Raw genomic sequence first — 15,246 nt, forward strand, 5'->3', positions numbered from 1 at the left:
TGTCTATCCTACCTCTATCCACTCTCTATCTTCAGTAAAAACCTCACTTGCACCATTTATCTACCGACTGGTTGTGTTTATTGGTCCGTGTTGTCGTGAAACCCCCTTGCCACCCCGGGGGCTGTCACAGGTTGTAAAGATGGATTTTATCCCAGTAGATTTTATTATGATTATATTTGTTTATGCTCAGAATGACTCATTCAAGTCAGAAAAGTGAGCTTACCTATGTATGTTCATCAGTGTGAACTGTGGGCCTGCATCTGGCTGGTGAGAAGTTGAATATCAGGTTCCATTCTAGTTACAGCCAGTCTCAAGCACTGATGCAGATGTGCATCTGTCAATCTTGATCTCATCGGAGTTTTCAGCAGTTTCATGCGAGAAAAGGTTTTCTCGCAGATATACGTGCTGCCAAAAACTGTGGACATTTTCATTGCGTGTTTTTTGATGTTTGGATATGTGTCGTTTGGGAGGGCGGCATAGAAGTCAATGAGACTGTTGGGCTTGAATGCGTCTTTCAGAACATCACAGTTCTGTAACTCAGCCAACTCAAACTGATATGAAGGCTGGGCTTCATCAATGTCGGCAACAAAGGGGTTCTGAAAAAGACGGATTTCTTTTGCATGAACATGTAGTTCACGGAATCGCACACCGAACTCCGCCTTCAGCATTTCCAGTGCTTCCACGCACTTTTCAGCTGGGAACGGGACCGCTGGGTTCTCTGTCGACAGGTTTTGGGTAGCAGGAAGATGGACGAAGTTGCGCTTTTTCACTTGTTCCAAAAGCAGCGCTAATTTCACAAGCTAAAGTTAAGGCTGTTAAGTATTTCTGTCACGTCTGTTAAAAATGCGAGGTGCCATTTCCATTCTGGGTCGATCAGCTCTGGGACCGTTTTGTCTTTTGAAAGAAGAAATGCGTTAATTTCGGGTAGCAGCTCGTAAAAACGCCTCAAAACTCTGCCCCGGCTCAGCCATCGGACCTCTGTGTAGTACAGCACATCTCCGTGCGTAGACTCCAGTTCAGACAGGAATTCTTGGAACTGCCTGTGTTTAAGTCCCTTTGCTCTGATGAAGTTTATGCATGACACCACAACCTTCATTACAGAATCCCACGTCAACACTTTGCAGCACAGTGCTTGCTGGTGAATTAGGCAGTGGACTCGTAGCGGGGCGGTGAGACCCCTTTTTTCCAACTCCCGGTTCATGCGTCCTATTAGACCGCGAGTTTCGCCCACCATGCTAGGAGCCCCGTCAGTCGTGATGCTAGCTAGCTTTGACCAGTCCAGGTCCAACTTCTCCATGGTTTGGCACACTTTGTCAAAAATATCCTCTCCCGTTGTAGTCCCTTTGAGACTTTGGAGGGCTGCCAGCTCCTCGCATATCTCAAAGTTTGCGCTAACTCCACGAATAAAAATGAGCAGTTGCGCTGTGTCTTGCACGTCCGTGCTCTCATCCAGTGCTAATGAAAAAAAGTCAAATTCTTTCGTCTTCTGCTGCAGCTGGGCATATACATTACTCCCGATTTCTTCAACGCGTCTGGTGATTGTACTCGCCGACAGACTTATGGCATTAAATGCATCTTTCTTCTCGGGACACACCTCCTCCGCGACAGCATCCATACATTTCTTAACAAACTCTCCGTCAGTGAAAGGCTTACCGCTGCTTGCTATCAGTTTAGCAACCCGAAAGCTGGCCCGAACGGATGCCTGGTTCAGCTGAGCTTGGCGTACAAATGTATTCTGCTGAGATAGTAGTCCACTTTTTAGCTTTGAGAGTTTGTCTGCTCGTATTTGGCCTTGCAAGCTATCGTACTTGTCTTTGTGACGGGATTCATAGTGTCAGCGAAGATTGTATTCTTTGAATACCGCCACCGCCTCTTGACAGATGAGACAAACAGCCTTTTCTTTGCATTGAACAAAAAAATAATCGTTTGTCCACTGCAGGTTAAATACCCTGCATTCTGAATCAATTTTTCTCTTACCTAACCTTTTCGCCATTATTCCGTTCTCTCTTTGACAGGGCCGGGCCTAGGATTTTTTTTCTGAAGGCCAAATAGGAAAAAAATCCGATAGCGTCTCTGGTATTGTTCAGAGGGCCGGGCCAAATGTGCTGACGGGCCGTATCCGGCCCGCGGGCCGTAGTTTGGTGACCACTGCTCTACATCCTGCAAGAAGTGGCCAAGAAGGACGGTAAAATAAGCTGCCACTCCACTTATTGAAATGTGGTATCTTCCTGTTAGTTGAGTCATTGCTCCCTTCGGTTCAGTACTGTCCATTGCTGCAATTATCAGCCTAATTATCAGCCTGATCACTGAATATAATTGAACTACTCCTTATAAAGAGGATCCCCACCTGTAGCACAGTGCTGGTTCATGTTCAGTCACTTCAACATGACATCCAGAATACTAACACTCTGGAAAGAATCCACTACAACAGAAACTTATATCTTCTATCTCTCTCAGTATATCATGTTATGAATTCTTACCTGCTATACATTATCTACTGTCTTCGTAAGATGCCTTTCAAGGTTTTGTTTTACATCTTGAGTCATCTTGACACGTGTTGGCCAAACAATAACTGGACTACACGTGATTTCATGTCAAAAGAGCTATAATTCGTATCTTAGAGCTCTTGCACTCGTTGATTCTATATTAGTGGGAAAGATAATTTTCTGTATATAGATGCACAAGCTTCTGAGTCTGAGATATAGGTCCTACCTCAGTGCAGTGTATTTAATCATAGCTGTAAAGGCTCTGCCCTGGGACTGGAGCTTCTTCTTATCATACTTTAATCAATATCTCTCTCACTATGTTAACACAAAGCAGTCCTCTCTACGCTGTAGAGGTGTACTGTCCTTGTGCTCTGGATGATGAGTCTCCACAAATACACGTGGAGATGAAATGGGATTTCGTGACCCGTGCAAATGCTGTATTATTTTACGTGTGTCTTTTATCAGATTTAGTTGAGCTAGTTCTCAAGCATTTAAAACAATCAGCCTGTGTTTTTATCTGGTGGATGTACAGAATATGTTGCATTTCCCTTCTGATGATTTCCACGGTGTAAAGCATGAAAGTCTAAAAGAGCAGCATTCTATTCCAGAAACAGAGTCACCTTTCTTCAACATACTCAGTCACTACCATTCATCTTAGGGATAGAATTAACTTCATGATAGGCAGTGAATGTACCGATCCATCTCTGATACAATGAATTCAAAGATGCACAACACTGACAGTCAATTAAAAATGAAAGATAATCCACTTCCTCCTCATAGTGAAATGCCCATATTCTATTTCACGCATGTGCTATAAATGCCTGCCATGATTTTGCATTAGTTTTGCTATTTATCTGTCTCTTTTTTTCTTTTTTCTAAAGTGGAGAACCGTAACATCTGAATATTTACCTGCGTTTCAACAGGGCTGCTGGCTTCTCTGTGACTGTTGTATGACCATATTTTAGGATTCCTCAGGGATCCATTCCCGTATATGCGCCTATAAAGGGAATTTGCGGAGAGCAAAGTGAACATGTTATGTCGGTCATTTGCTGCGCAAGGATATTTTCCTCCAAACTGCATTTTAAATGCTGTGTTTCTCCCCATTACTCTGTGCCGAGAAACATTTAAATGCCCTTTAATTAGTGTGTCCTTCCTCTCTGTCGATAGGCCACTGGTAATTACTCGGAGGACTAATGACTCCTAATTGAATTGCTTTAAAGTGAAACACAATAGGTCCTGTCATCAGTACCCAAACAGCAACGTTTGGGAGTGAATCCAAAACACGGGTCATTTTGTTCAGCGTTTCACTAATCGAAGTTACATATTTTCACAGTAGCAGAGAAAAGCCTGATGTTGCTGTGGCGATGTCAGATCATGCTCTCTCAATAGAGCCTGTGGAGGGTTGAACCGGATGGGGGTGGCTTGTGGATCATCAAAATCTCAGTAGATATTGATTTGATCTTTTCATATTGTCAAGGAGAAATCTAATCATAACAGAGCAACATAGCATGATATCTCCCTCAAACATCTTTGAGCAGCTATTGCGGCTCATTATCCAGTTTGCCTGCAGCAGACCCTCTGATACAGTATGAGATATGAGATACTCCTGAGCACTACAGACCTGCGAGCGTGTCCTTTTCATTCACACGCTAACGATCAAAAAGCCCCCAGCTTTCATCTGCCACACTTACATTTCAAAACAAGGTTTTGCAGAATATTTCATGTGGGCAGTCGTGCGACAGTACAAGAACTATTCGTGTATTTTCGTCCAGCAGGTCAAAGCAGTAATTAAGCAAGATATATTCACAGGTAGTTATAAAGAGAGTTAAAGTGGCTAAATCCTGACGTGTCTCTAAAACACGGCTGCACCTCGAGTGTTACAGCTCGGCTGTAATGAAATGAAAAGTTGTAATGAAAAGGATGAAGCGGACGAGCAATTTTATGTAGATACACTGTACATAGAGAGACTTTGTATAGAAGTTAATGATCCTATTTCCTGTAGAGTGCCATTGGCATCACGGAAACTTTCTGTCCTAATTATCCATTTCAGCCTGTCTGTTTCACATCTCTGCAGTCCCTCATTATCCCCACAGCCACCTCACAGTCTGCTCAGTGGTACATTAGTAAAAATAGAGCCTTTGATTTGTCCTCAACAGCACAGACGTTTGAGAAACATGAAGGAATGAGAGCGAGCAAAAAGGAGAAGAGGGGAGAAAAGTCTTCGATATTAGCCTGGACGTGGCCTCGTGTGTTGAATATATTGACTGTCACCCTCCGCTTTTGGGGGAGACACTAAATTCAAGGCCGCACGAGGGATGTGATGCATCACAGACATAATAGGGGATATTTTGGTCCCCCCCCCCCCCCCCCTCTTTGTAGGGAGTGTGAGCTGCCGGAGAGCATTTGTAAAACAAAATACTTTACTTGACTGTGGAAACAATGAGTGCACACACCCCCCGCGGTTGTAATGATGCAGTGAAAACCAATTCAACTGTTCTTAAAAGCAAACCGCCCTGATTCAGAGAGCCTCGCTCTGTGACGTGAGCTTCTACACGTTAACCTGTGTTTCTGAAACCGAGACGCACCGCACAGAGATATCGCTGGGCTGCATTCACAATGCACGAGCTGCTCGCTATGACATCACGTCGGTCTTATTAAAGCACTCCCCGGTACCTTACTGGTCATATTTCAGCACAAAAAAGATGACAGCAATAAGAACCTGATCATGTTGGGTCACTCTGTTTGAAAGCAGCTCCTGCCTCGGCTTCCCTTAATTAAACTCACACGGCGCTCTTTCATCTTTGCATATTCCACGGCTGGGACATTGATACTCATTATTTCTTAAGTCTAATCACCAAGACTGTGTCAAGAATGCATCCATCACTAGCAGGCTGCTCGGAGTCAGCAGAAAAAGAAATTCCACTCTGTCAGCAAATTTGGCAATTTGCAATTTTCTTACTGGGGTTTCTGACATGTTTGTATTGCCAAAGATGACTTTCAAATGCAGAGATCATGAGGCCGGTGGCTTGTTAGTCCTCCCTCCTAGCCCCCTGCTCTAATGACAGCAATTAACAAGGCCACATTAGAGAGCCACCTCAGGAAGCATCCGACTGTTCATTTGCATGGCGTTCATACAGGAGGGTGGCGTGCAGTGAAAGGCTTGCCATGAGTGCAGCAGTGCAGCTCTGCCTGTTTAACGGTGCCAGGGCATATTCTCCCATTCATTATGTGCCTAAAGCTTGAGTTATCCTCTCCTTGGTACGGGGATGAATGTTATTAAAGGCATAGCTGTCTGACACAACTCTAATGAAAAATAGGATGTTTCTGAAGGTTATGTTGCCAGCTAGCTCGCAAATGCCTGCTTCATTTTCCCGCCCCCAGCACAGGGCAATGTAATTCCCACCTCTTGATAGATCTTTTTTCTTAAGTTTTTTGTGTGTCTGTGTGCAGGAGCCTCATCATAAAGAGACCTTTGTTATCCGTGTTTCTTCCTCTGTAGATGCTCAACAAAGGGCGAGTCTGGACTTTTTGGCAGATCATACAATTGTGAAAAACTACATCTATGTGTCTTAAAGTGGTGGTTGCTGCTGTGTGGGTTTAATTGAGCGGCATTGCTTCGTGTATCATGCAGGTGAGCGACTGGTTTTATTTTGCTGCATTTTATTACCGGAATTTCATTTTTCTTTGCATTATTCTTTTTTTGGTTTAATTTAATTTAAAGTCACATCAAAACATGATCGAGATTGCAATTTACAAATTGCACAAATAGACAGTATGACTGGAGTAGCATTACACTACAGTATGCGGTCTTCATTCAGACGACAAAGGCTTGTGACACAGAGGGACGACTGCTCAGCATTTAGGGTCAGATTGCACTTTTCAGAGCTCCGTCAGAGGTGGCAGGTCACGCAAAAGACGACCCGGCCCGCCCACACTGGCGGATCCCAGCTCTGGCCTTAAGTTATAAATCCTCCCCTCCCCCTGCTGTACCCAGCTCCCTGCCCCGGTTTGGCCTCGCCGGTCCCTAAAAGCCTCAGCCGCATGGGAGGCCCGTGACAGACATGCACGATAACAGGCTGCTGCAATTCACCCCCGGTATTCATGCTTCCCTGCAAAGTCATCATGTCAACATATTTTGTAAGTTTATGACTGTTGCCATTGCCATTAACAAACACTGAACTTATCTGACAAAACCCACAGTAAATTGCACTCAAAAGACATTCCATATTCAAAATCAATGTCCAAGATGTTTCGGTGCAACAAATGCTCTGGATTTTTATGTCTGCCAAAAATCCTGAAGCCTTAACAACACAAAACCAGACAGACTCATCTCTCTTAAAGGGTAAATGAACCTTAAGGAAATCACGTGTAGCTGTCCTTCCTTTGAATAGTCCGGTTACAACTGTAGTCTTTTGAAAGGACTCAGGTTTACACACCATCTTTTGGTCATTTGGTGACATATACTGTATACATATTGTCAAGGAAGACGCTATGCTGTGTAAATAAACAGGGGAATTGGGTTAGTGGGGAAACTACACTACGCCATGAACTAGAAGAAGAACGCAAACTCTTAAAACAGCTCTATCTATATATTTACATTATAAAAGGTTTCATATTTACATTCGGATGAAAGATATATTCTTTTTTTTTTATTTCAAACTCTTAGAAATACTTGTCCACAGAGCCTCACGTAACCAACACAAATAAAATGTGAAATACCAATTTTTTTAAGGTTAATTTTCCCTTTGAGTCAAGAACCTAACTGTGACAGTGCCGGCTGAGTAATTTATACCTTTGTATCGGTATCCGAAAAGGTGTTAACATGGACGTTCTCCTTCAGGCATACTGATATATCAGTAATAATGATTCATCTGCAACAAAGGAGACACATATCCAGCATGAGACAGCAGAGTCTAAGTCTTTTAGGACCCTTTGGGAATATTTGCCTGTTTGCCACAAACTACATTTAAAAAATCACATCACATGTTGCTGCCATTCAAGTCTAATGTTTTTCAGACTGCACTACTGCCAGCGTTTGTATTGTCCTCTCTGCTGCCTTGTCTGCTGTGTAATCAGCAACCGAGCCTAAACACAGATGTTTCAGGGTCAGCCAGCAAGACCTCTGACAATTGGTCACCATCTCTTACTGCGTGTAAATCACAGCCAATGTCAGCTTCCCCAAAAACCATGGGTATGTGGGTGTTCCCCTTGCCAAAAAAAACATGAGTTATAAGCCGATGGTGGTGCCACTTTGATGCTAAATCTTTGGAACCTGAAATTTTGGGGTTGTGACCCATGAAAGCCTTTTGTGTTTTTTTATACTACATCCACTGGAGTGTAAAGTAAAAGATGGCGCCCATGAAATATACAGTATTTGGAGGAATACTGTTCATTAGCACTTCTTGTCAAACAACAGTTACGATGTTCTCATGTTAAATACCGGACTCATTTTATTTGTTGACTTGCGACTAGCTGATATCATAGCACGATCACCTGTGGAGCGTTTAAAAACATGCAACCGCCGTCGCTGTTGTCTGGCTTCGTGGTTTGTTAGGGATGTTTTTGAAGCAGCGACTCGCCGTGTCAGATTATGCCACATATCCATTTGACTTTCATAAGCTGTTTACGCTTCAGAAATTGTGGCAACGGCTTCTCTCTTGTGCAAAGGCTTTTACATATGTTGTGTGTCTCAAAAGAAAAGGCAGCCCCAGTTATCGCTATCATTCTAAGCAAAACAAGCCCACAAGGTTGCACGAGCCTTGTCATTTTCAGTCTTCTTTTGTTATTTGATCTTGTTTGGTGTTTGGATAAAGCTCGTAGCGATCCTTTTCGTGCAGAAAGAAGTCAAAGATAAAAGTACCAATGAATCCTAACATCTATCGAGCCATGACACAACATAACGGTGCCTTTTATTTATTTTAACTTTCTCACAATAATGTAATCGCAGTCCCATTATTTCTCCATTCTCGTGGAACTAAGGTCTCCCAATGTTTTTTGAAGAACAATTTCTGTGAATGTATTTATGGCTTTTGGTTTTAAACAAAGCCTTGTAATAATGTGTTTGATGTGGACAACATTGCTTACACATTGGGCTCCTTTTAGTGAGTGGTAGTCTGGTCTCAGGATCAGTGGCAGCATCCTTAAGGGATGGCCTCTCTTAGGGAAGGATGAAACAAGTGCATGTGAAAAAAACTCCGCATGAGTCCTGTTCAAAGGCGCAGACGAGTTCTGACTGGATTAACATTTATTGACCGTTTAAGCTTTCTTTTTTTTCTCTCTCGTTTTATTTTCTTTTTCCTTCTTTGGCTCCAGGACAAAGATTCAAACCTAATTGCAATGGCTGTTCCACCAACTGATCACCAATGTGCCAACAAAAGCCTCCCAAATAGGCGCTTCATTAAGGATTAGAAAGTCTCTATTACAAAACAAATTAAGCATGCTCTGATCTTAACCTATAGGTCGAACGACATTACAGCAAAGTTTAAGCTGTTAGACGGCTGAAAAACTTATTACGGGTTAGCGCTGAGGTAGCAGTTTGGTATTGATTTTACGATAGCTAGGTATGATGATTTATGGAGTGCTTGTGTCAGTATAACAAGCTGAAGGACACACAATATCATCTCCAACATCATTAAAATTCAGAGGTCTCCAGAGCTAGCTCATCAAGTACTGTTCACCACCTTGGAATTTCATACAGACACACACACACACACACACACACACATAGTCAGAAATATCAGGATCAAGATAAGGTGTGTATTCACTCAAACTTTCAGCTTTTTACATTTTTTTTGTACGACTTTGGTACAGCGCTACACTACTACGTTGTGAGTACATCTTTGTTTTGTTTTAACTTCTTTTTTTTTAAACCCTGTTTTGTATTTAATTAGCACCATTACAGCATGTTTATATTCTGATTTGTATATGAGCTTGGTTAATGTTTATATCAATGCAGCACAGCAGTTCAAAAGGTCCACCCTCAACACAATCAGCGCCTTGGTCTCTGAGCAGCCGCTAAGAGAGTCTGGGCAGTAAAATATGTGGTACACTAGAGCCCCCTGTGGGCACATGAAAGTAATGCTGGCTGGTCGTAATGAGCCCTTCATATATAGGAGTTGTTGTTGAGAATGTGTCCCAATGTTCATGATGAACATGATCTTTTTTTATTGTTTCCAACCCATTTTCAATAATATCCTGCAAACTTGTTCACGGATCTGAATTCTTATCGTGACTAATTGGTACATTTATAGATATATTTAGTCTCTTTTTCTTTGTATGCTAAAAGTCATTTATCCTATTATCATTAATATTGTTATTGTTATTATTCTACGGACATCAAGCACAAAGTGCTTCTGAAACGTTTTGCAATCACACATTTGTAAGGTCCAAATACTTTGTAAACCCGTGCCATTAATTACTGTTGTAAAGTCAGTTGAACTGCCAAATATAATTTTGATAATGAATTGAAATTGCACCGTCGACATTAAAATCTACATGAAGCTACTTTTCTCAGGAAGACGGCAGTAGAATCCGTAGCACGGTAATAAGGGGAGGTGATCGTTCAAAAGCAAACAAATCATTTAGCTGTCATTTCACAGAAACCCCTCCTGCTTCCCCCCAAAAGAACCCCAACAAGGAGACTTCAGAATACCATATCAAGTCGGGCTGTCCGAGGATCGGCCTGTGGGATGGAGGTAAGCTTCTGGGCTTCTGTCTGTCTCTCTCTGTCTCTCAGATTCCTCTGGATCCACCCCCTTCCTGGATCCCAGATTCTCTCCATCATCTCCTCCAACCGTGAGGTCTAACCGGCAGGGCAGGGGTGTGTGGGCGGACATGCTGGGCGCTGGCAGCATGCTCCGTCTGCTAGTGAGTAATGTGAGTACAGATACAACCCCCTCCACCCCCACAAACCACCGCCCAAACACAAACACACACACACACACACACACACACACATCTCACAGTCCTAGAAAGAGATGGGTCTTAGATGGAGAGGCAGGCACTCCTGCTGTGACTTGGCGCACCCCACTGGACAGCTGGAGACTTAGGGAAAAGGAGACGCTGCCAAACATGCCTGACAGAGCAGGGGAGTGCTGGAGGTGCAAGGCTGGGCGAGGCCTGAGGTGGCTCCCATACCTGCAGCTGATCACCGGCCCATCATCTGTAATTATCTACACTTATATACCAGTGAGATAAAAACAGGGACACACACACATGCACACACACACACACACACACACACACACACACACACACACACACGTATGCAGATTTATACTCGCATTAAAAAGGCTATGAAGAGGGACCAAAAACCAGCCAGTGGAAACCAATAAGTTTGGAATGAATGCACCTAATTATGTTCCTCTGATGAGGAAGTTGTATCTGCTATAATTGTTTTGATTGATATCGTTGTGCAGCAGTAATAGGCATAATGTGCTCCTGCATTGCTTAGCTGATGCCAATTATATTGTATAATAACAACAATTTGCTGAAATTGTAAACAATATGTACTGAACCCGATGCTGCAAAGAGATCAATTACTGTTTTGCATGATGCATATTTATGTTTGGTAAATTAAAGTAGTGTTTACTTATGGCTGACACCATTGATCATTTAAATTATCCATTAATCTGCCTAATTATTTCCTCGATTTTTTTTACTGAGAAATGTCTTAAAAATGCCCATTGTACCCAGAGCCCGAGGTGACATATTGAAGTGAAATATTCACTTGACTAAATATCACAAAGAAACGCAGAAGTTCTGCACACTTGAAAAGCTAAAACCAGAGAATGTTTCGATTCAAATCAAATTTGTTGCTGATTCATTTTCTCATTTCATTATAATATATTTTGAGAGCTCCTTAGAAGTGCCAGAGGAAATATCTGAAGATGACTTACGAGATGGTCCGCTCAGTCAACAATTCACACATTCTCCCCCTCCGGGTCAAACAGCTTGCACGCAGCATATGCAGATTAGCGCAAAGTGTTACAATCTACATTGAGACTCTTCATCATGATGCTGTCGGGCTGCAGCTATTTTACAACTATAGCCTCTAATGCAGGAGCGATCCCTTCCTGTAAGGAATAATACCGCTTTAATGTCATGAATATCAAGCTAAGCCCCCTGCGGTGCGGCTGTGGCCCATTTTCTCCTCTGTCATTCGCAATCTATCTGCTTAATCTTGATTCATCAGTTACTGCAGCTTGTTACGGAGCCCTGACAGCATGCTCGGGTTCTTGATAAATGACACTACTCAGGCCAGATTCAAAATGTGAGGCTCAAGTGCCAATTATCTATGCAGACCTGGTTAATAAGGGGATCTCTTGTTAACTATCTGATCTCAGCATGTGCATCATTTGTCATGACGGCTCGTGTTTACCTCAGAGACAGGAGTTCCCGAGACCTCCCCTGCCTAACATATGTAAAACCTGGATCTTTGTTCCTTTAATAACCTTTTATTAACAGCCTGACATCATGATTAAGGTTGGGTCCAAACACTCGCGCAATAAGGTACACAATTACCCTCACCCACTCACAGAACTGCAGCAGATCACAGTCAGAGAGAATAATGAATATTGAGCCGGCGTTTGATCCATCCCACATCGAAAGCCCAATTTGCTCGAGCACCTGGAGCTGTGCCACTGCATGCAGTTTTCTGAGGTGATGATGGATACTCATGGGAGCTTATTTCCATGAGCACATCTTCTGCTGATTTGTAAAGATGATAAGTGCTTTGACCTTAACTCATCATTACAGCTCATTAAAGCTTTTGTTTGTTCCACCTTGGAAGAAGGAGCCGGTTTTAAATCGGCTCGTTGCAAAGCGTTATGGCTCTTGACTGTTAAGAAGTTGGAAAATGCCATGTGTGTCCTGCGTTTTAGTTTTCGTTTAGCAACTTCTCTCCAAGGTCTCAAGGTCTCCGATTAATAAACACTCGCTGTGGTCAGAAGTGCGGAGCAGCCGAGGGAGGTGAGATGCCCCCTGTCCTCTCTGAAACCCAGCATTGTCGTCCTGTCAGCCACTTCTTGATGTCTGGCTCACAGGCTCGCTGCTCTCTCTAAGTATGTATTCTCTTCCTGGGAAAGTAGCAAATAAAACATTTTGCAGGTCTGTCTGGCCAAGGGACTTTGTCTTCCATCATGAAACACCTCTAGGTCGTAAGCGCAGAAGTTGTAAAATACTTCCAGACAGCACTTGGAACATTCCTTTTAACCTTAGTTGTCCAGCATGAAATCTCTCTCTAAAAAGAAAAAACAAAAAAAAGATTCTTTGAAATAAATAATGAACCAGTGTGTTTTCTATTATTGCTTGGATATGGAGTCAGTAGGAAGCCAGGTGGAGCGATCACTTCTTCACAGCATCCCCACTTCCTGTCCCCCCACAGAACGCTAGACTGTCTAGGCAGCATCTGCTGAGGAAAATAAAGCCCCTCTTCCTTCTCATGTAGAGAGGATCATTTGCATAATATCCCCCTCTGTAAGGTGAAAACAGAATAATAATTGGTTTGCCCTTTTCTCTCTGTGTGTTGTAAAACAGTTAGGAATTAATTTGAGGATAACTGTGCAATTAATTCTAAATGCTAAAGATGGCGTGGGGGGGCTTTGATTCAAAGGAGGGGAAAGGATATACAGGCTGAGGTCATGAAACAAAGACTTTGTGATTCTGCTGCTGTTGGAACTCACTGCGGTTAAAGAGTGCACATGGGGGTCTTGGAGCATTTGGTTGACAAACAGGAGTAACTTGCAAGCTCATTTGCACCCTCCACATCTATTATCACTCTGCCAGTTTAGTCCCAACTTGCTGCGTATACTCGGCTGTGTTTGGAGATTCTCTTCTTAATGATGAATAATAGTGCCACGGAACAAAAAGGGTGCATGAATACTGGGATTCATGAGTCTGTTTTTAATCTTGTTACACAATGCTGTGAAGTCCACATGCATCCCCGTTATAGCTAATGAGCGGCACTGTAATCAGCGCCTGGCTGGGTGTTGTGTTTGTTGTGCTGTGTTTAGAGTGAAGGAACATGCTCCGCCTTCCTCAGACACATGCCAATAACAGCCCCGGTGTCTGCAGCCTTGAAGGTCAACATCAAAAAGGGGAGTTTGACATGACAATAGAGTCGGTCTGGCATTAGCGGTAAGGAGATTTGACACCGGCACATATCTGTTGAGCTTCCTTTCACTGTAGGCCATATTGGGACATACCTCTGGCCCTGTAGCTCGTCCTATTAAGACTTAGAGCTTCATTCCCCAGGACTTCCACGGCGTAGAAAAGAACACGCCTCGCCATGAGTCCCAATTACACCTAATGATGGCGAAAGGATGGAGCACATGCAGATTGCGCCGCAGTTCCTTTGTCACGCCAGGCACAAGGTATGATCATTTATCACACCAGTCATATGCTGCACTCCTCCCTGAGCGCAGACAATGCATCCCAGCACATCATCCATGCTGTTATTTGTGTTTAAATGCCAGGAAAAGGGAAATAAAAGCTCGGTTACAAGGCGTCGCGAGAACACGGATGTATCCTGTGAGCAAACGTGAGAATCTTCTCCCATCAGGGAGGAAGTGCTGCCGTCCTTCAGTCAGAATAAATCTGTCCTGACAAAGTCTACACACACACCTACACACACACACACACACACACACACACACACACACACACACACACACACACACACACAAGTAGCCGCCTTTACCCCTTGTGTTTAGATAATTTTGTTTGTAATCAATTTGGGCTTTGAAATCCAAATGAGATGAGTGTAAAGTCTGTGTGTTACACGTTGAGGGGCGGGGGGGGGCTTAGTGTGAGATTTGGGAGGGTCTGTGTGAGTACGCGTGCTGCCGCAGCAGAGAGGCGGCTCGGCGCTTGTCGGTGGCTTCCTCCTAATCCTGGCCTGATCTTTGTGTTTGATCCACAGCATGGTCCTGAGACAGCATGAGCAGCAGCTATTGCTGTAATTTAAAGTCAATATTGTACTCATGATCCCTCTCCCCGGGCTAACCGAACAACCTCTCACCACAGTGGAGAACGCCATCTCTGCTGCTTAGAGGGAATCCTCAGCTTGAGTAGCTCTCTTCTCTCTGATTCTCAAAGAGAAACCTTGACGGTTGTGTTTGTTCCTGGGAAAAACAAGGGTTTTGGGATTAGATTTTTTGCTGGCATCGCTTTCCCGACTGATCTAAACCTTGTGCTACGAAGTGCTTGACTCTGCAAAAACACAAAAAGACACTGAACATTTCACATTTCACAGTTTTACTATCTTAACGTCAAACGTTTCCCAATGTTTGAGACGCAAAATGTAAATACAATATGTATTATCTGCATATGTTCACTCTACATATATCTATTTCAGTAAATGCTCATGAAAAGGTACCGTTTGTGACCGGTCCTACAAACCCCATAAGAAATTGTTATCGACTTCAGGATCCAGCTAACAAGCCCGTAGTGACATCAATAGCTTTGATGATTCATTCAGAAGCACTTTAATAGATCTGAGATTAGAAATGGGGGTCTCATCCACAAATCTCCTCCTGTGTTATTATACACTGAGAGCGAAGATATTTATCCTGTGTGAACAACATGAGATATAGAAGGGTGGCTCAAGGGCCCATTAAATCTATACATGTCATGATCTGCAATGTGTTACACTAAAACTTTCAACAAAACGCGTTGCTGACAAACACTTTGATTGAGGCTGTACACCGCAGTAAATTTAAAAAGCCAGGGTCAGTGAACTCTCGATAGATGGAGGTGAAAT

General features: G+C 43.2%; 1 protein-coding gene across 1 annotated transcript; it reads right to left on the reverse strand.

Annotated features, from left to right (window-relative positions):
• Positions 1–236: 236 nt before the first annotated feature.
• Positions 237–1,993, reverse strand: LOC306783098 (general transcription factor II-I repeat domain-containing protein 2-like; the record flags this gene model as incomplete). Its single annotated transcript, XM_079276624.1, has 3 exons — positions 237–800; positions 977–1,812; positions 1,978–1,993. 3 exons carry the CDS (start codon positions 1,991–1,993, stop codon positions 237–239), a joined length of 1,416 nt encoding a protein of 471 aa, XP_079132750.1.
• Positions 1,994–15,246: the final 13,253 nt, after the last annotated feature.

This window comes from Melanostigma gelatinosum (assembly GCF_949748355.1).
Source record: "Melanostigma gelatinosum genome assembly, chromosome: 10".
NCBI lineage: Eukaryota > Metazoa > Chordata > Actinopteri > Perciformes > Zoarcidae > Melanostigma > Melanostigma gelatinosum.